The sequence below is a fragment of the Osmerus mordax genome, chromosome 7, assembly GCF_038355195.1.
Source record: "Osmerus mordax isolate fOsmMor3 chromosome 7, fOsmMor3.pri, whole genome shotgun sequence".
Lineage (NCBI taxonomy): Eukaryota > Metazoa > Chordata > Actinopteri > Osmeriformes > Osmeridae > Osmerus > Osmerus mordax.
In genome coordinates this window covers 1,510,946-1,531,214 of record NC_090056.1, presented here as the reverse complement: position 1 = coordinate 1,531,214, position 20,269 = coordinate 1,510,946, and the positions used below count along the sequence as shown (strand labels likewise).

At 42.5% G+C, this 20,269-nt stretch overlaps 1 protein-coding gene across 1 annotated transcript in view; it reads left to right on the top strand.

The window, feature by feature from the left end:
- LOC136945817 (1,4-alpha-glucan-branching enzyme-like) overlaps positions 1–20,269 on the top strand; it is a 157,921-nt gene that overhangs the window by 33,366 nt on the left and 104,286 nt on the right. Inside the window, exon 4 of the mRNA XM_067239891.1 lies at positions 9,660–9,785. Coding sequence (XP_067095992.1) covers positions 9,660–9,785 — 126 coding nt within the window. The remainder of the gene's footprint in view (positions 1–9,659; positions 9,786–20,269) is intronic.

Genomic DNA, 20,269 nt, shown 5'->3' with positions numbered 1-20,269 from the left:
ATTCATTACATATTCATTTATAACTTTTTTGTATTTATTCATTCAGTTTTCAGCACATTTGGAGGCATCACACATTTCCATGGAGGGCCCCACTGTACTGATCCGAATGAGGTCCTCGGTGGTGGATGGATTCAAACTACTCATTATGGGAAATTTAGTTTTTATGTTGTAGCTATTCGCACCGGTGTTCATGGAGGGTCGCAACTGCGCTCTTGGTTTTCAGAATGGCTTGCGGCAGGACAGAAGGGGACTCAGTTGGGGGGCTATGTCAAGCAGAAAGTGGCAACAATAAAAAGATGGCAGCGCCTGTTCCCCCTGCTAGGTTTCTGCACGTAGGGTTTTTAGAGTGGAAGTATTCACATTATTTTGAGCTAGTCAGTGAAAATGACCGGAACACATCAGTAAAATGCAAGTTGTCCTGTGGGGAGAAGTGCCTATCATCCACAAGGAACACAACAGCTAATCTTAAAAAAATGGAGGGCAAACACAGCAGTTGGAAATTGGTGGCTAAGGATCCACGCGCTGAAAACGATGGCCAGGTCTGGATACCTGCGAAACAGCAAAATCTAGAGGTATTATCATCATCATCATCTCAAGGTTGTCAACAAAGGAGAGTTAAACAAACTTGTAGCTGGTTATGTGGTGAAAGAGATGCTTCCAATATCAACAGACAACAATCTCCTACTTTCAGAAATATGATAAATAAAATCCCTATGGCACGTTCATGTCGTGGACTGTCCGACAGAAAGAAATGTGCGAGCTACCTCAACAATCAGAATCAGAATGGGATTTATTCTCCATGAAAGTTTGCACAGACAAGGAATTTGCTTTGGCAGGAAGGTGCATACAATAAACGTATACCTAAAATTTAAATATGTGGACTATCTATACTAAGGGTACATAAACTAGCAGTACTAAGTGGGATTAGAATAGAATTAAATATACAATAAAATTAAATATAAGTTGCCGTAAATTACAATATAAAAATACAAAAATACAAATATTACAAAAAATACAAATGTACAAGATACCATTATTGTGATGCAGTGCAAAAAGCAGTGTGTTTTAAGCAAGAAGTCATTAGAGTCAGTGTGGTCCCTTGGCCTTGTTGAAGAGGCCAACAGCGGAAGGGAAGAAACTGTTTTTGTGGCGTGAGGTATTGGTCCTGATGGACCGCATCCTTCTGCCGGAGGGGAGTGACTGAAACAGGGAGTGTCCAGGGTGGGAGGAGTCGGCCACAATCTTCCTCGCTCGCCTCAGGGTCCTCGAGGTGTGCAGGTCCTCGAGGGTAGGCAGATTGCAGCCAATCACCTTCTCAGCAGTGCGGATGATACGCTGCAGTCTGCTCTTGTCCTTGGCAGTGGCAGCAGCGTACCAGACGGTGATGGAGGAGGTGAGGATGGACTCAATGATGGCTGAGTAGAAGTGCACCATCATTGTCTTTGGCAGGTTGAACTTCTTCAGCTGCCGAAGGAAGTACATCCTCTGTTGTGCTTTCTTGATGAGGGAGCTGATGTTCAGTTCCCACTTGAGGTCCTGGGAGAGGATAGTGCCCAGGAAGCGGAAGGACTCCACAGTGTTGACTGAGGAGTCACACAGGGTGATGGGGGTGAGTGGGGCTGTGTTCCTCCTGAAGTCCACAACCATCTCCACTGTCTTAAGAGCATTGAGCTCTAAGTTGTTCTGGCTGCACCAGGTCACCAGGTTGGCCGCTTCCCACCTATAATCAGACTCGTCTCCACCAGAGATGAGCCCAATAAGGGTGGTGTCGTCCGCAAACTTCAGGAGTTTGACGGACGGATGACTGGAGGTGCAACTGTTGGTGTACAGGGAGAAGAGCAGAGGAGAAAGGACGCAGCCCTGAGGTGATCCGGTGCTGATGGACCGGGAGTCAGAAACTTGTGTTCCCAGCTTAACGCACTGCTTCCTGTCAGACAGGAAGTCTGTGATCCACCTGCAGGTGGAATCAGGCACGTTCAGCTGGGAGAGCTTGTCCTGAAGCAGGGCGGGGATGATGGTATTGAAAGCAGAGCTGAAGTCCACAAACAGGATCCTGGCATAGGATGCTGGGGAGTCCAGGTAGGGTGAAGTGGAGGGCCATGTTAACTGCATCGTCCACAGACCTGTTGGCTCTGTAGGCAAACTGTGTGCCAAAGGTGTGCCAGCACCAGGCGCTCGAAAGACTTCATTATCACAGAGGTCAGGGCGACGGGTCTGTAGTCATTATGTCCTGTTGGCCTTGGCTTTTTGGGCACAGGGATGATGGTGGAGGACTTGAGACAGGCTGGCACATGGCATGTCTCAAGGGAGGTGTTAAAGATGTAGGTAAACACCGGAGACAGCTGGTCAGCGCAGTGCTTGAGGGTGGCTGGAGAGACAGAGTCCGGCCCAGCTGCTTTGCGGGGATTCTGCCTCTTGAAAAGTCTGTTAACTTCACCCTCCTGAATGGAGAGAGTCGTCACTGTAGAGGGGGGGAGGTGGGAGGCCTCCTGGGTGGGAAGGGGTAGTTCAGGACTGTCCAATTGCCTTTCAAATCTGCAGTAGAACTCATTCAGGTCGTTGGCCAGGCGGGAGTCGTTAGTGGAGTGGGGGGCTCTGGGCTTGTAGTTGGTAATCTGCCTGAGCCCTCTCCAGACAGAAGCAGAGTCGTTTGCAGAGAATTGGTGTTTTAGTCTCTGAGTACAGTCGTTTAGCCTCCCTCACCGCCTTGCTAAACCTGTTCTTCGACTCCTTGAAACTGTCTTTGTCCCCACTCCTAAACGCGGCCTCTTTCTCTGACCTCAACCTTTTGAGTTTAGCTGTAAACCAGGGTTTGTCATTGTTGTAGCTTACCCATGTGCGTGTTGGTATACAGCAGTCCTCACAGAAGCTGATGTATGATGTCACAGCCTCTGTGAGCTCATCCAGACTATTGGTAGCAGTCGTGAACATGTCCCAGTCAGTGCAGTCCAAGCACGCCCGCAGATCCTCCATAGCTTCACTGGTCCACTGTTTTGATGTCCTCACAGCAGGCTTACAGCACTTTAGCTTCTGCCTGTATGCAGGAATCAGGTGGACCATGGCGTGGTCAGAGTGACCCAGTGCTGCTCGGGGGACCGCATGGTATGCTTTGCTGATTGTAGAGTAGCAGTGATCCAAGGTGTTTCCTTCTCTGGTAGGGCATTTGATGAATTGTCTATATTTTGGGAGTTCTTGAGTGAGATTGCCTTTGTTAAAGTCGCCTAGCACAATAACCAAGGAATCCGGATTTTCATGCTCCACACTCAGTATCTGGCTGGCGAGCACACGTTGAGCCTCGTTGACGCTAGCCTGCGGAGGCATGTAGACGCCAACCAGAATGAATGATGCAAACTCTCGTGGCGAGTAAAAAGATCTACAGTTAATAAAAAAATATTTCAGATCAGGAGAACAGTGCTGCAGAATCACTGTCACATCTTCACACCAGCCACTGTTAATGTAAAAACAAATACCACCGCCTTTCGTTTTGCCAGAGAGCACAGGGTCACGATCCGCTCTCAGCAGTTTGAAACCTGCTAGCTGTAGCGCAGAGTCTGGGATCAGTTCACTCAGCCATGTCTCCGTAAAGCACAAAACGGAAGATGAATGAAAGTCTCTGTTTTTCCACACCAGTAGCTGAAGTTCATCCAGTTTGTTGCTCAGTGAACGCACGTTGGAGAGAAATATCCCCGGTAACGCTGTGCGTGCCCCACGCCGACGGAGTCGCACCAGAGCACCGGCTCGTTTGCCTCTCCTACGGCGCTTCGCTGCTAGGACAAAGCCGAGGGTGGCTTTGACTATAATTCCCACTAATTCTGCCGCTGGAAGCAGAAAAGTGGGAAATATAAAGGATTTTTAAGGCCGATACCGATACAAATATTTGGTGATTTAAAAATCTGATATTCCGATAAAGGCCAATATAAATAAATATTTTAAAAATCCAGAAATGCGTAACAAAACAAACTGATTTCCCTAACAGTAGTTATTTGTAGTGGACATTTAGTCACTTTAAGCAGAAGTTCTTATCCAGAGCGACTAAGTACAGGGACATTCCCCGAGGTGGGGAGACAGTCAGTGTCTCTGATGGAGGTGGGGCGTTGGTTCCAACACTGGGGGGCCAGACAGGAGAACAGCTTGTGTTGGGACCGGGCACTCTTGAGCGGTGGGACCACCAGGCGGTTGTCTGAAGAAGACCGTAGGTGGCGGGTGGGGGTGTAAGGCTGCAGGAGAGACTTGATGTAGTCGGGTGCAGTCCCGTTCACTGCTCGGAAGGTCAGTACCAGGGTATTGAATCTGATGCAGGCTGTGATGGGTATCCAGTGGAGGGAGATGAGGAGCGGGGTGACATGGGAGCGTCTGGGTAGATCAGACGGGCCGCTGCGTTCTGAATCCTCTGAAGAGGGCGGGTTGCGCATGCTGGGAGACCGGCGAGCAGCGAGTTGCAGTAGTCCAACTTGGAGAGGACAAGTGCTTGGACTAGCAGCTGGGTGGAGTGCTCAGACAGGTATCTCCCGATCTTCCGGATGTTGTAGAGGGTGAATCCACACGACCGGGAGACTGCAGCAATGTGGGCTGTGAGGGAGAGCTCGTCATCCATGGTAACCCCAAGGTTCCTGGCAGAGGATGAAGGGGTCAGCGTCACAAATCCCAGGGTGATTGAGAGATCGTGGGAGATGGAGGGTTTGGCCGGGATGACCGTTGTACAGCTGTTGTTGTTTTTTTTCCATTGTTCTCTGAAATGGAAGTCTATAGATATAGGCTGTTTAATACGCCTGGCCTGAAAATGTGGAGGCACTTGCATTACTCAATAATTAATTTAACCCTTGTGCTGCCTTCGGGTCACATGACCCAAAGGTTCATAACGAACCATCGTTGTGTTTACCCAATTTTACCCAATACAAAAACAAATTAAAATAATTTTCTTTTAACCTTCGCAATGTGGGGGGTCTGAGACAGCCCACCGGTTAAAAGAAAATGCTTCACTTTGTTTTTGAATGCGGTAAAGTTGTCGCAATACAACAGTGGGTCACAATGACTGATGGGTCAGAATGACCCGAAGATAACACAAGGGTTAATGAAGAGTTGGATCTTAATTGAGCTTAAACTGCAAAATGTTGGGTTATGTTCGAACCAAATAGAAGTGTCAAATTATTTTCAGGTGAATTCGTTTTTTAATAGTCTAGAATTCATTTTCTCAATTGTTGTTTTTGGCTGTGCTGGTTATTTGCGATGGTCAACCCATTAAATGTGCTTTCTGGGCATAAGAGTGACCAAGGTGAATTGTCTTAGAAATAAAATACTTTTCTTAATGTAACGCAAAAGTAACTTAAAGATCCTGTAAAGTAAATTCCATGATTTGCTTCTCAGTTATTATTTACGTGCGAAATGAGTTCCTGAAAGCATGTGCAAAGCGCTAAAACTTTGTTGCACTGAAATGTGGAGTTAGACCGTAGAACAGTTTCTCTTCCGTTTTCAGATCAGGTTTTAATGGGTGGGGCCAAAAAGTTACCCATCTACGTCATTTCGACCCATCTACGTCAGATCACTAAATGGCTCCTCCTGCTGTACTGTTATTGTAGCCTACATCAGCTAGCTAGCCAGCTTCAGGATGTCTGCCTCCACTCACAACTGCATCTTCCCTGGATGCAAAAACTTCAGCTGTGCTGCAACGCTATTTAATTTCTCTATTGATGAGGAAAGGAAAAATAGGTGGATTGATTTTGTGAAGAGCCACGCTGATGGAAAGCTTCGGATAAACTCCAACAGCCGCCTCTGCAGTGACCATTTCACGGCGGATAGTTTTAACATGGACCAGAGACAGACGGGGTTCATGGACACACGGCTTCTCTTGCAGAGCGGAGCCGTACCGAGCATCGCCCTCCCGGCCGTTCCTCCTCCGCGGTTCATCACTCAGTTCTGTGTGCTTGCTATAATTATACTAGATAATTTTTCCAGAGGTATCTCTGCTATGAGTTAGTGCAAACCGCTAACTTGATATTAGGCTACTCTGTGTAGAATGATGGTATTTTGGTGAAATGGTAGCTAATGTGCTAGAAGTAGCCTAGTTGGAGAGCTCACTGTCTGCTGTCTCTGGTGTCAATGTTTACTGTTACAGCTCAGGGGAACATTTCATTTATATGCATCTGTATGCAGGGCTCTCAAGTGTCACGTATTGAGCGTGACAGTCACTCATTTCGGTCTTTTGTCACGCACTCCCGCCATACATTGTATTTCTCACGCGGAAAAACTATTTATAATATATTTAATATGCCGCAGCGCCCAACCAAAATGTCTCTGTCCGCGCCGCTCTCACTATGGAACCGGCAGGAATCAAGCGCGTCTCCCCTGGAGTTCTAAGTCGAGCCTTCCACTTATCAGCCAATCAAAAAACAGAAAGGGGCTACACAATAGCCAATAAGAAAATAGCACTATTGTATCTGGGTAAGATTTAACGCAACAACCAATGAAAAAAAGCATATCCTGGAATTGTTTACGTGATTCTGCTACAACATCTTCCGAAAGTTTCGTTCACCCACAGAGGAAACCACTGGAGCTCGAGCATCACTTTGAGCACAGTCATGATCTCCTGTTTTAATGTTACAACAAATTCCCAACTTGTTTGACACAAACAATGACAACTTGACTGCTGTTAGAAAATGTTTCCCAGATAATTAGCATCAGTTTTTCATGAGTGTCTGTAACTTATCCAACAGTTGTACAGCCTGTTCACTGACAACACCTGCTCAGAACAAGTATTCTAGGCCTAGTCATATTTTTGTTATCACACGATGACTGACATATTGTCATATTATAAACATCTCTCTCCAAATAGGCTTAATAATTGTATTAGCACTAAATACATTTAAGTGTTTTGCATAGTCGATGTTATAGGTCACTTTAAAAAAATGTCATATTTTATAATTATATCCTGGCCATGGATGCATTAATCATTGCTGCCTTTCAAAGATGTCAGGTAAAAAGCAATTAATTAATTTTGACCCCCTGACAGGGGGAGAATGTCACTCTTGCCTGTCTTCAAAACTTGAGAGCCCTGTGTATGTTTCACTCGTTGAACAAATCAAATCAAATTTATTTGTATAGCCCTTTTTACACGCAAGCATGTCACAGAGGGCTTCACATATGCCCATAGAACTGCCCCTCAACCAACCTAAACCCTCAAGGAAGACAAGGAAAAACTCCCAAAAAACTCTCAACGGGAGAAAAAAAATGGGGATCCCCTCCTCCAGAGACGGTTGGTGAGAGAGAGGAGCAGAACACAGGCTAAACATAGTCATACAGTGTCGGTGGGTTTTCAAAACACCAAAATCCATTGTTCAACTTTATAGATGTAGGACAGGACCGGGAGACTCGCGACCAGGTCCAGCGTTGGCTGACCGACGACCAGGCAGGTGCTGACAACTCAAACCCCCCACACCACAAGGGATGTGTGTGGGGGGGGACAGAGAGAGGAGAGCAGGGATTAGAGAATGCCAGGAGCAGCTAACAGTTACAGTCATAATAGAACGAGATCCCCACCGGTCAAGTGTGGACTGGTGCAGCAATTTAACAGAGCAAAAAAGGGGAATTTGATGCAACCCCACACACCAAGACAGCGACAGCCCCCCCCATTTGGAACATGAAATCTGTTCCAGGGGAAGAGAACTCTAAAATAAGTTATACTTATAGAATAAGGATGGAAGCAACCCGTCCCCCGTTGCCTCCAACTAGTAACATACTTACCTTTAACAGTCGTAGAATTGACTAAACAATAACGTTTTTAACCAAATTTTAAATGTCGAAACAGTATCAGACTCCTTAATTGAGACGGGTAATTTGTTCCAGAGAAGAGGTGCTCTATATGAGAACGCCCTACCTCCAGCTGTACACCAACAAATACATTCTAATTCTATACGGTTTTGTTCGGCTTGACGTAGCGTCCATTATCTGGGTCGTAGGTAGGCAGCGAGGGGCGAAGCTTCAGCTCCTTCAGGCGACACGCCCCCCCGGTCTCAAGCAGAGAAGACTGCTGATTTTCTCACGATTTCAAAGCCTAATTTAACATACTTGTCGGTGTTTTTTTTCATTCGAATTTGGATGGCTAGTTAATAACACATTATTCTGTGGTGTGGTGAACTTAAAGGTGACATGACATGCTGTTTTTGGATGCTTTTATATAGGCCGTAGTGGTCCCCTAATACTGTATCAGAAATCTCTTGAAATTCAGCCTTGGTGCAGAATTACAGCCACTACTAGCAGTCCCACAAGGAGCTTTCCTCAGAACGCGCTGTTTTGGTGTCTGTAGCTTTAAATGCTAATGAGGAGCGGAGGGGCGGCACCATGCGCTAATGTTTACAATGGATGTATCGCAATGGCTGTAGCCCCGTTGCTGTAAGATGCCTCAAATTTTCCCATTCTCATCTGATAACCCTGGTTTGCAGAGGTACACTCTTAGTCATTTCAATGAGGGGAAAGGCGGATATCGCGCGCGCCATAACACCAACAGCAGAACGGTTATCCAAATAACAAAGAAGTGTACAACACTCACGTTACAGCATGTGTATTCACACACATACTTGATGCTATCTACCTTTCCATTAGCGACAGTAACTCAGCTCTTAGCTGCAGAGCTAATGTTACAGCCACATTCTAAGGGTAGCAAGCTAGGTAACCATATACAGTAAAGCTACAAAATGATATAGCGTTAGTTAACTTACTTGTCCGAGGTTAGTAGCTGGATGAAGGAGGGTTAGTACTGATCCAGAATTTAATTTCAGCAAGGCCAGTTTTGTATTAGCTCAAGTTGAGGAAAAAGTCGTGGCTGAAGTGTTTGGCGCAGACATACAAAACAAATGCGCCTACAACAGAAGTTGTGTAGGTTCATTTCCAGAGAAAATAAAATTAAGATACTAGGTCTTCAGATGCTCGGATGAAGGAACTGTAAAAAGATTTTTGTTTTCCTTTGTACATCCAAACTGAGCAAATGTAATGCTTCGTTCGTTTGCAAGCCATGATGTCTCTCAAGGATAAAACACTTGCACGGTCGTAGCTCAGTTTCTTATGGGCGGGCCAGATTCAATGGGCGGGCAAAGCAGAGAGAGGGGAGGTAACCTTCCTCCTTGTGACGTCACAAAGAGGAGATTTTCAAACAGAGCAATTGAGCTTTCCTTTTCTGAAAGGAGGAGAAGAACACCCAGGGCTTGGTTTACACCGATGGAAAATTCTAGCCACTGGGGGACTAAAGGCAGGCTAGGGGAACTCATATTAATGTTAAATAACCTCATAAAGTGAAGTTTTCATGTCATGTCACATTTAAAACTCGTTTTCAATTCCACTTAACAGGATCTTAACTTAACACCTTACTCTCTACTGTAAGTAACTAAGTAACGTAACTAGTTACTTTACCAGAAATGTAACTAGTAACTATAATTAGTTACTTTTAAAAGTAACGTTACCCAACACTGCTAATTATACATTGCTTTGGATAAACACATCTACTAATTAGATAAAATGTAATAACCCTTTCTATATCATAACAATTTAATGTGTATGTCCAAGCTGGGATTGCCTTACTTTCTGTTCACTCAATCTTTTTCAGTGTTCATATGTTTTGGTCATCTAGAGCTGATTTCCAGTTCTCTGTACCTTTTTCAAATTTTTCCCAGGTGGTGATCCATACCAAAGCTGGCGAGCGTTTGTACAGGATCTCACCTTGGGCAAAGTATGTGACCCAGTATGAGAAGTCGGTCGTCTATGACTGGGTGCACTGGGACCCATTACAACCTTACCAAGTAAGTCGCATTATCTTGCATAATTTACAAAGCTTTATTGAATACAAACACACACTCAATCCACCAGCCAGCTGCAAAATCACAAAATCAACATTGACTCCAAACAAATGGTGAGTAAATCAAATCAGTGAATTACTACGGATGCAAGGGTACTTGTGCATCTCAGTTAAATAACAACGTTGAGAGTGGGGAACTGCTTCCAGATCCGACAAAAGTTTGAAATTATTTTTGGGTTAAACACACATTTTTCGAATGGAAATAGCAATTAACAGATAGTTGGCTTTGAAAGGAATCGTTTTACATCCTCACTAGAATTGGAACTAGTAAAGTAGAGTATGCCTTGTAGAATTCAACTGTAAAACTATCAGGGCCTGGTGATTTACCATTTTGCTTTAACACTAGGGGTGGGACGGTACATGTATTCGTACCGAACCGTACGGTACGGGCGTCACGGTTCGGTGCATGAAATTACACGGAGAATACACAGTATAAAAATAAATAAAACTTGCGTGCAAATTAATTAATGTAATGCGGAACTACTGTTAGATACTCGTGTTCTTTCGGGACATCTAATCGGTAGCTGTGAAGCTCTGATTGGCGCCGCCGTGAGTCAGAGATAGGCTAGCTAGCAGCACTAAGGACGAGTATGGCGAGTGGTGGCGACCCACGAGAGATAGAGGACACGCTGGCCATTTTAAGATTGCAAGTTTGGAAAACTTCGGTTTCCCATTCAGTTACAGTATTAGAGGGGAGACAATAAGCAGTGCTTGTACTGTCCGTTCACTGCGGACGACAAGCGAAAAACTCACTTGCGCAGTTCGATCCTGTATTCTTCAACATGTACAGTACCAGTCAAAAGTTTGGACACATTTTCCCATTTAAGTGCCTAGCCACTTACTGACATCACCGCATGTCACTGGTTGTGGGGTATGTGACTGGAAATACAACTAACATGCAAACGCATATAATGCATCTGGCGTGTGCTAAATGACAAAAAATATCCGACGCCATCACCCAGGTGTGCCAATCACTGGAACGAGCCAAAAACATTTTTTCAACTTCTACCTACAGTGCTTAACCAGCCATTAGATACACATACACAAATAGGGCCAAATAAATTACTGACACAATCGGAATTTACATTTCTTCTTCAATGCCCCGTATTCACTTGTAGAGGAACCTGGTTTGTTTTGCTTTTCCCTCCGTTGTACCGAACTCGTACCGAACCGTGATGTCTGAACTGCGGTATGAACCGAACTGTGACTTCAGTGTACCGTTCCACCCCTATTTAACACTTACAAGTGCCAAGCCAGTTTTCCTTACATATAGCGTGGTTAGAGTCTTCTGACAGGGACGTTGTAACTGACACGTAATGATCGCTAGATGGTGCTTCTTGCACAGAGCAAAGGCAAGGTCGGAAAATGAACTTGCCTTTGTCAACCTGTCATTCGTTATCGTATTGTTAGTTGGTGATTATTTCATTAGAATGTTTGTTGTCTAGCCCTTTGATTATTCATCAAAATATTATTTATTGGCTAAAGGATGTCACACATGCTTCAGGTTAGACTGCAGTTGGTCAATAGTAACCCGACATTATCAACTTTTTATAGTCAGCTGACTGAGCGCGTTGTTGTCCCCAGTCAAAAGTATAAATACACAGGGACATCATAAACATTCATTGGTCTAATAAGTTCAATTGGTCTAATTAGATCTCAAACTGTTTTCCAAACATTGTTAAATGTGGCACTGAAAATCCTTGGGTTTTGAAATGGACAACTGTAAAAATTGTACCTTGCACAGTGCCCGGTTCTCGAGATAATCGTGGGAAACGTGTTGCCCTAAAATCTCATTAGACAGACACACACAGATTCCTGTCATTTTTAGTTAGATTGCTTTGCTTAGAGGACGACTTATCAAAACTACAGTAGTGTCTTGCACCAGACTAAAGTCTCCGCCCATTAATATGTGATGGTTGTCGCTGTTTTGGAATTTTGGCAAAGAGGTTAATAAAGATTTGCTCATTGTCCCAGTTGGGAGCATATATTGAGACTAGAACTACTGTAAGGTTTTGTAACATGATCGATACTATGACTTAACGGCCATTAACATTTTGTATGTTTACCGACTCAAACATTATATTCTTACTAATAATAATAGCAACACCGCTAGCTTTGGCTGAATATATTGAAACACATTGCTCATCCATGCACTTTTTATACGCCGGGTATGTTGTTGTTTCAAAGTTGCAAATGTTGCAACTTTGTCATCCCCTTACAAACTTTTTATGGCCTTACTCATTCAGGGCTCCAGACTAACTTGTTGCCTTGGTTGCACTGGTGCGCCTAACTTTTTTATTTAGGTGCACCAGCACAAAATTTAGGTGCACCCACATTTTTCCTTGCGTCGCCACAATTTCAAGGTCACCTTTTTATCACGCTCCATATACATTCATATATATTATGTAAATGATCTTAAACAAGAATAAGATGTAGGTAAAAATAGGCCTATTTTTTATTTGAAGCACAATCATACTGTAGCATATATATATATATATATATATATATATATAAATATTTTAAGTGCTTCACTGAGCTACCAAACTAAAAAAATGTAAGCAAAATAAAGCATTTCAAAATAGAAAGTGCTACTGTTTAAAAGTGCTTCCCTGAACTGAGACCTAACATTTCATGGCTCAAAGTCTTATAGCAGGTCCCACCTTGCTGTCGCATGCCCTTCAGATGGCCAACACCTGTAATTTGGCCTTCTTTCCCTATGGCCTTGGCTAAATCATCTTGCCACACTCTCCCTAGCATCAAAATCCTAGCTCCATGGGTTAGCTCCATGGCCCAGCTTTGTAACTCAGGGGTCCGCAATTCATTTTTACAAGGGGCCACATGAGAAACCTGAAATGTGTTGGAGGGCCTCATCAATTTGCTCACTATTCACTTTCTCCCATTGTAAAAAGCAGTAAAGTATATATTTTGATTAGCTGCTACTGGTTATCAGAAGAATAAGGATATTCTGTAAATATTTATATAAATATTTTAGATTTTACTGTAGGTCAAATAGGAAAGATTATAGAAGTAATAAACAGTATAAACAGCAACAACAGTGTTTCATTTTATTTGTAACCAGTTAATCTTCACACTGAAAAGTTGTTTTGCAGTATGTTAAATATGTGGAATTGATCAACTTTATACAAAAAGCAAAAAGCGTTTTTTCAGTTCATTTTGTTCTGTGAGAGAAATCCAGTGGGCTTGAACAAGTGCATCGAAATCTGTCTGAATGCGAAGGACAGCTGACAAGTAATGATCAGGGTCTGCAGTTCAACTAGCAAACCATCAGCCCGCACCCACTGAATCAGTCAAGTTCTTATTATGTCCGCGTTAGTTTTTTTTCTTCTTCACAGCTTTCACTTTGACCTCAGTAAACAGATACTTACAAGTCCATGTCTTGTTAAAAGTTAATCAGTGGCAAAGTTTTTCATTTTCGAGGGATAACCAACAGCTAACTCTCCTGTCGGTGAGGTTGCGCAAGCGCACATACATATTCACTACCGCTCAACACATTTATTTATTTGAAATTTTTGATTTACCTCACACGGGCCGGATTGAGACAGCCTGTGGCCGGTTATGGCCCGCGGGCCATACAATGCCCAGGTGTGCTAAACTGACTCTGGTGCTCAGGTCGTAATTTCAATCACACAGCACGGAGCTACAGGAATATCTGGACCACAGCCAATCAGAGGCAAAGACCCGCCCCATCTCTGTCTCTGATTGGTTTAGACCACGATATGATCCAACCATGAGTGTCAGTTCCGTTTTAGGATAACAAATGCTTCGTTTGTGGAGAGACAGCGGATGCGAGGAGGTTAGGTGCACCGGTGCGACCTAGGAAAAAAAATTTTCGCACCCGTACACATTTTGGTCGCACTCTAGAGCCCTGTCATTCCTTTAGTATTCCATGAAATCAGGCTACCCCTTTACCCATCTTTGAAGTATCATTAGCCATCAAGAATGTAACAATTGCTGCTTCTTGGCTTATCATCCGGTCTCTTATTTATGTGAAAGTGCTACAGAAAATGGAAGACAATTTCACAGCACTGCATAGCACAAAGGAAAGAAAATACAAATTGATGTAAACAGCAAGCACCCCTTAGGCAGAACTGTACATGCAGCGCTAGATGGTGAATTAGGCCTGAAAATCAACCATTGTGTATGTAATGACTTATGTAATGAACTAAATGTCTAGATGTTTGTGGGGGTAAGACAATTTAACAGAGGACCATTATAATACATTTTGATCAACATAACATAAGCAATTGATAATGTGGGAAACGGAAGACATTTGTAGGCTACATCATAATGTGCATGAATGTACCAGAGCATTGGCAATTTGTTTACAATAATGAGAAATTGCTTTTATGATGTGCACAAGTGACTGGTGTGGAGGTTGAACAAGTACTTTTGAGAATTTCAATTGTGATATGAGAAATATAGATACCAAAGCCGAAACTGTCATCACCATCTGCCTCATGGGCACTGCACTATTTATTTATATTTCCAGAAATCTCTGTGTCACCAACATTTTACTCACCAACGGAATCACGGGCACTGTGCCCCATCTATAATTTCAGGGATCTGTGTGTGTGTCACCTACTTCCTCACGGGCACTGTGCAGTCTAGTTCCAGGAATGTGTGTGTCTCTCAACAACATCTTATCACCGACTGCATCACAGGCACTGTGCACTAGTTTCTGAAATATCGAGAGGTAGAAATGAGTCAACAGTATGTCTAGAAGCTCACTGTGTAGTTGGGTGGCTATTCATGGCTTTGGTGGTATCATGTGCTTTATTTACAGTTTGTGCTTGACACAATGTGGCAAAATATTTGAAAATACACTGATGAGCTGAGCAAAATAATGCTGATAAATAATGGGTTGTAGCATAGTCACCGACAAACCACGTGCCATCACACCTATCCCCTACCCCCGACAAGTATACAGCATGGAGACAAAGGATTTTAAGGGAGAACTAACTTTTGTGGATTTACAAACATATTCTCAAGGACTACATGGCTCATGGACACTATTTCAATGACAGTAGTTCATGTGTTATAATGTGTGCTTTTCTCATTTACTTAGAACGTTGTTTAATTGAGGTTTGATTATAACTTCCCCTTCAGGTATAGTTAAGTCAGCCAATCTTTATATCAAAATGATTGTACCATACTAACAAAACCGTATTGTTATATTCTGAAGTTTAAGCATTCCATGGACAGTTGAAATAACGGAACTCAAAAGCCACAGCCACTTCACACCTAGGCAGATCTCAGGACGACGCCCAGGTGGGGAGTAACTGACCAATGAAAGAGGTTACCTTCACAGGGACCCCCCCCGGTTCTTTGGAGTATAAAACCCCCAAACGTACAATCACCCCCACTTGTTCGTAGGATTAAACTGAGGTGAACGCGTCACTCTCTAACCTATTCCTCTCAACCTGCACACTCACTGGACCACCGGGAACTTTAACGAAAGATTCCTTTGCTCTAACCGTTTGACAACGACGAACGGAACTTTCACTCTTCTTCAAACTGACAACAGTAACTGTGATATTGCTACATTTCTAACTTGTGAACATTGGCATACTGTGATTTAATTTGTTACGTTTGATTTTAGTTTGCAAATGATTTAACCTAACTTTCATTAGGATTAGTTAACATACTCTCCCATTGTTCTCCAGAAGCCTATCTCTCTCTCTCTCCCCTCCCCTCCCCACGCGCTCTCAACCTACCATCTTGTACCAACCCTCATCATAGTTTAGGACAGTTCAACTCAACTCACCTTCAACTAACCTATAACTTCTCTGGTATTTGTTCATTATAATTACATTTCCTTAAATAAGTCATTGTTTATAATACTCGCGTTATCCCTCGCGTTATCTGATCTGCTCTACTTTCATAGAATTCACTACTTAAGATTAGACGGATTATTGTGAGAATGCTGTTAAGCATTCTCACAATAATCCTCACTTGTTTTCCTGTTTCTCTTTATTGTTGGAATGCTGCTTCAGCATTCCAAGTATTGTTCTTTGAATCTTTATTGGGTGTGCTCAAGCCTTCGGCGAGAGCACAACCTTTGTTCTCTCACATATATATTATTATTATTATTATTCTTTTTGCCCCCCTAAAACTCAGTCAATATTTGGCCTACATAGACAACATAGGTGTCAAAAGTTTCGTCTTGGTAGCGATTGAGTTGCTTCTATTGGAATTTACGTTCCGTTGCATGGTTTAGGCTTAAGTTAAGTTTTTGTGGCGAAAAGTGAAGCTAACGGTGGCTAATTTGCTAGCCACAGTCACTGACGTTACTAACGTCACTGCGTCACTAACGTCACGAAAACACGCGTGACTACCTTTGGCAGAACATTCGTTTCGCATCTGTTAACTTGGGGGATAGCTAGGCTAACTATAGCTTTAATGCAAGGCAGCTGCAGAAACGCCACAAGAAAAGAGGCCAGGGTGATAACTATTTACTCATTTTACTTTGTGATATGACACACAATTGTGATGTGTAATGTACAATATAAGCTGATATTATTAAGGAAGTACATCTACTTTCGGAAACAGTAGTCTACTATTTCACTGAAGTATTAGCATCATGACATTAGCCTGTGTTGCCCGGGCAACACGTACTACAGTGGTCTATGATGTATCTGTTTTCAATCGTTAAAATAAACATTCCTCACATATACATTTTCGTTGTAGGATTTATTCTGACATTAGTAAACGATTTGTTGGTGAAATTACCATTACCTGTGGTTTCAAACCAGTGTAGCTCACTGCAACGCTGTAGCTTACGCGAGACACACTACAAAAACATCTAGCTACAGTACACAGCTGTTTAGGAAGTCAAACGGCGACAGAAAATGTTCGGCACTCCCCTTACTTAAATCAAAAGTCTATCTAACTACTAACCTGAACTTCATTGCCACAGCCTAAACGTTGTCAATCTGTTCATGAAAATAAATAATTTCAGCGTAAACCGTACAACGGAACGTTAAATCCAATTCAACCAACGCAATCGCTACCAAGACGAACACAGCAGTAGTCTACTACTGTACCGTAGTAGTACAATTTACCGGGGCAGCTTCTCCACACAGGGCTATATCGCATTTTGCGTTGTTACTGACAATGATCGCTACCAGTGAGCTTTTTATGAATGAGCGATTTTCCACTAAATAAATGTCAAGCTTATTTACGTTTTGGGGGGCATATTTTCAGTTAGCAGATGGTACTGTTTGAATCGCGATTCCATCTTCTACTGCAGGGTAACGTCGTAGAATAATCGTCAAAGGGGTTGTTTATTCATGAATGAATGCAATATGAGTAGGCTAAATGCCTGAAAATATCATGAGAAGGGAAAAACTTAAAATGACGTTTAAATCATAAAGATTAGGTCAATTTTTACACCGGTCTGCCAAATGTATTCGTTTTGATTCAACGATGAGGCTGCCTCTTGCAGGGGAAATGAGAAGACATCTATTTCATTCTACACGTCACTCGTATTTTCAGTTGTAAATGAGCAGCAAAAAAATCTATGTAATCTTTATAAATAATAAGTATGCATTTTTATGTAAAATATACAGAAATATCAGTTGAAAAAATTTCATTCAAAAACGGACCCCTGTGCAACCGACACAAGCAAGCACACCCTACAATTTCCCCAGAAATTGTACCCTCTCTAGTTCAACTTCTTCTTCTATTTCTTCCAAGACACATTTCAGCGCCTTCAAATCTTCAGCTATTAAAACCGTTCAGCTATCAAACAATTCAGCAGTTTCAGGCCATGGGTGCTATGACTTTTCAGCTTTGTACCTCTTATGCTTGAATTAATATAAATCAATATTCATAATATTATTAACATGGGTTTCCAATGGAGTTTTCTTTCAAATCCTCTCAAACTTCTTTAAACTTCTTCAACTTCCAAATCCTTCTTCTTCCTCAATCTTTCAGCTAGAGCCACCATTTAAACTTTAAAATGTTGACAAAACCCTAAACTATTTTTAAATAATTCAGCTTTTTGATATCTATTCAACTTTTTTCAATATCACTGATTATGTTTCATGACTTTTTCAAGCCGTTTCTGAGATTTACATGGGTGTGTACGTGAAACCCTAGAGTGCAGACTGAAACGCTTAGAGTGGAGGGCAGCTTCGGATGTCTTTGAAAAAATATTTCTAGTTTTCCAGCATTGCCACACTTTTCGCTCTTCATGCTTCGTTTTTGGATCAATAGATAGCTAATTTTGTGCTGGTCGTAGACAGTTGTCTGTTGAATCCAACAGACGTACACATTTGTTCAGAGCCCCACGAAAGCGAGACAAAGTCCAACTCTCGCCCCATAGAGACCAATGCAAATCTGGTGACAAAATCGTCAGAGAAAGCAAAAAGAACAAGACTTTGAAACTGCCGGTAGAGTCGTATTTCTGACCGCACAGAAATATAAAGGACATCTCTGGTTTCGGCAGAGTCTTGGGTCTCGGAAAATATCCTTATTTTTTGGATTGGACGTACAGTTTTGCGTCTCGGTTAACTTGTGTGAGGTGTGGATTTGAAGGATTCATATATCTATGTGTCTATTCCAATATGTAATGATAGTATTCAATGACACAAATCTGTGTTCTAGAAAGAGTGGTCTGGAGTCGCAGAGGTCCCATAATATCAGCTTTAATGCAGCAGTTGGAAATCAACAAGTACAGAGCTCTGGGGTTGTCTACGTTTCCCTATCCGCAACAGAGTTTGGGCTGGTTCACGAAGTCCAACTGGCTATCTGTCCCTCCCCAGCATATATTTATACAGTGCAATTGAAACACAAGTATCAAAAAAGGGTTGAGCTTGTTCTCTCGTGCATCAGGGAGTTGTTCTTGCCTACGCGTCCCACCTGCTCGGGTGCCGTCTCCACCTGGTTTCAAGGTTGTTTCTGAAAATGAAAAGATAGAGACACAAAGAACAGCCTGCTTCCCACACTCAGTGTGAGACCCTATGTTTAAGCCTGAGCACACTTCTAGGTTCATAACTTTAATAAGCACAATGCATAACTTTAATAAGCACAATATATTCTTTAGATTCTAGCTACATTTCTGTTATTCTCGTATAATCGAGCTAGCGCGATGGCTCCATAACTAAAAACGGTTCGACTTTTTTTCCACAATCGACCAAATTGGCCAAACAAGGTATGTACATTGAGCTTAAAGTGTACATAATCTAGCTAGATCGGTTTTATTTTAGCAAGTTTCACAGAAATCTGCAAAAATCGAGGCTCAAGACTGTCATAGCTGACCGTCACGAACAGCCAAAAACCGGGGCTGGGGCATGCTAACTCCAGCTGCAGCTGGCGTTAATCCTACGAACAAACGCTTCGTAACTGGAAAGTTTTTACTTTTAATTGACGATATTGAACACAGATGTTAAGTAAATTGGTGGAATCAACTCCCCACCTCCATCAGAGACACTGACTGTCTCTCCACCTTCAAGAAAAGGCTCAAGACGCACTTGTTCCGGGAGTACAACGGTACTTAGGAACGGTTCGCTTGACCCGATGTTAGTTTCCTCAAGGATCACAATGACTCTTGCTTAGAGACTTGTTGCTCTTGTGGTTAGTGGTAACTGATTTAAATTTTTGGTTCTCACTGTGATATATTGTTTTATTACTGTTGCTTGCTTTTTCCCACAGGTACACTTGCACTTATAGCTGTTCATGTTGTTTGGTTGTGACTTGTTTAACTACATGCTCTTATGGTTCTTCCCTTTGGCACTTACTTTGGTTGTTCACAATGTGTGCTTCATGTTTTGGCTACTCGCAATGTTTTTTGGCTATCTTGTTGTTATGATCAGTGACCTATGCACTTTGTAAAGCTCTCTCTTGGAAGTCGCTTTGGATAAAAGCGTCTGCTAAATGAATAAATGTAAATTGTCTTTACTCTAAATATCTTCTCCGTTTTCAATTTGAAGCAGTAAATCTAACACAGTAGTAATTCTCCCACGACATCGCTCTGCTTTGACTAACAAATATGTTCTCAGTCCACCATACATTAGACTAGCTAATTTTCGAGCACTTTCGATACAAGATACAGGCCATGTTAGAGTTGAATTGTGTGGGCAATGTAGAAGAGCAGACAGATTTGAAATATGATCTTTTCTTATGGCCATTCTAGTGACACTACGACTGTCATCATACGGCGAAACCAGGTCACATAGCTAGTTACGTTTTTCCAGACATAATATTCGTTACCTAGCTACAAACAAATGCTTCGTAACTAAAGAGTATTTACTTTTTATTGGCGATATCTCACATTGCATCCTCTCTCTAGCTTAGCTTCGGCTACAGATGGACGACAATCACGATGCATGCATTATTCACGCCTACGGTGTTAATACAGTCTGTAAAAATACCACTTTGACACACTTGCAAGATGATCCGCTGGTT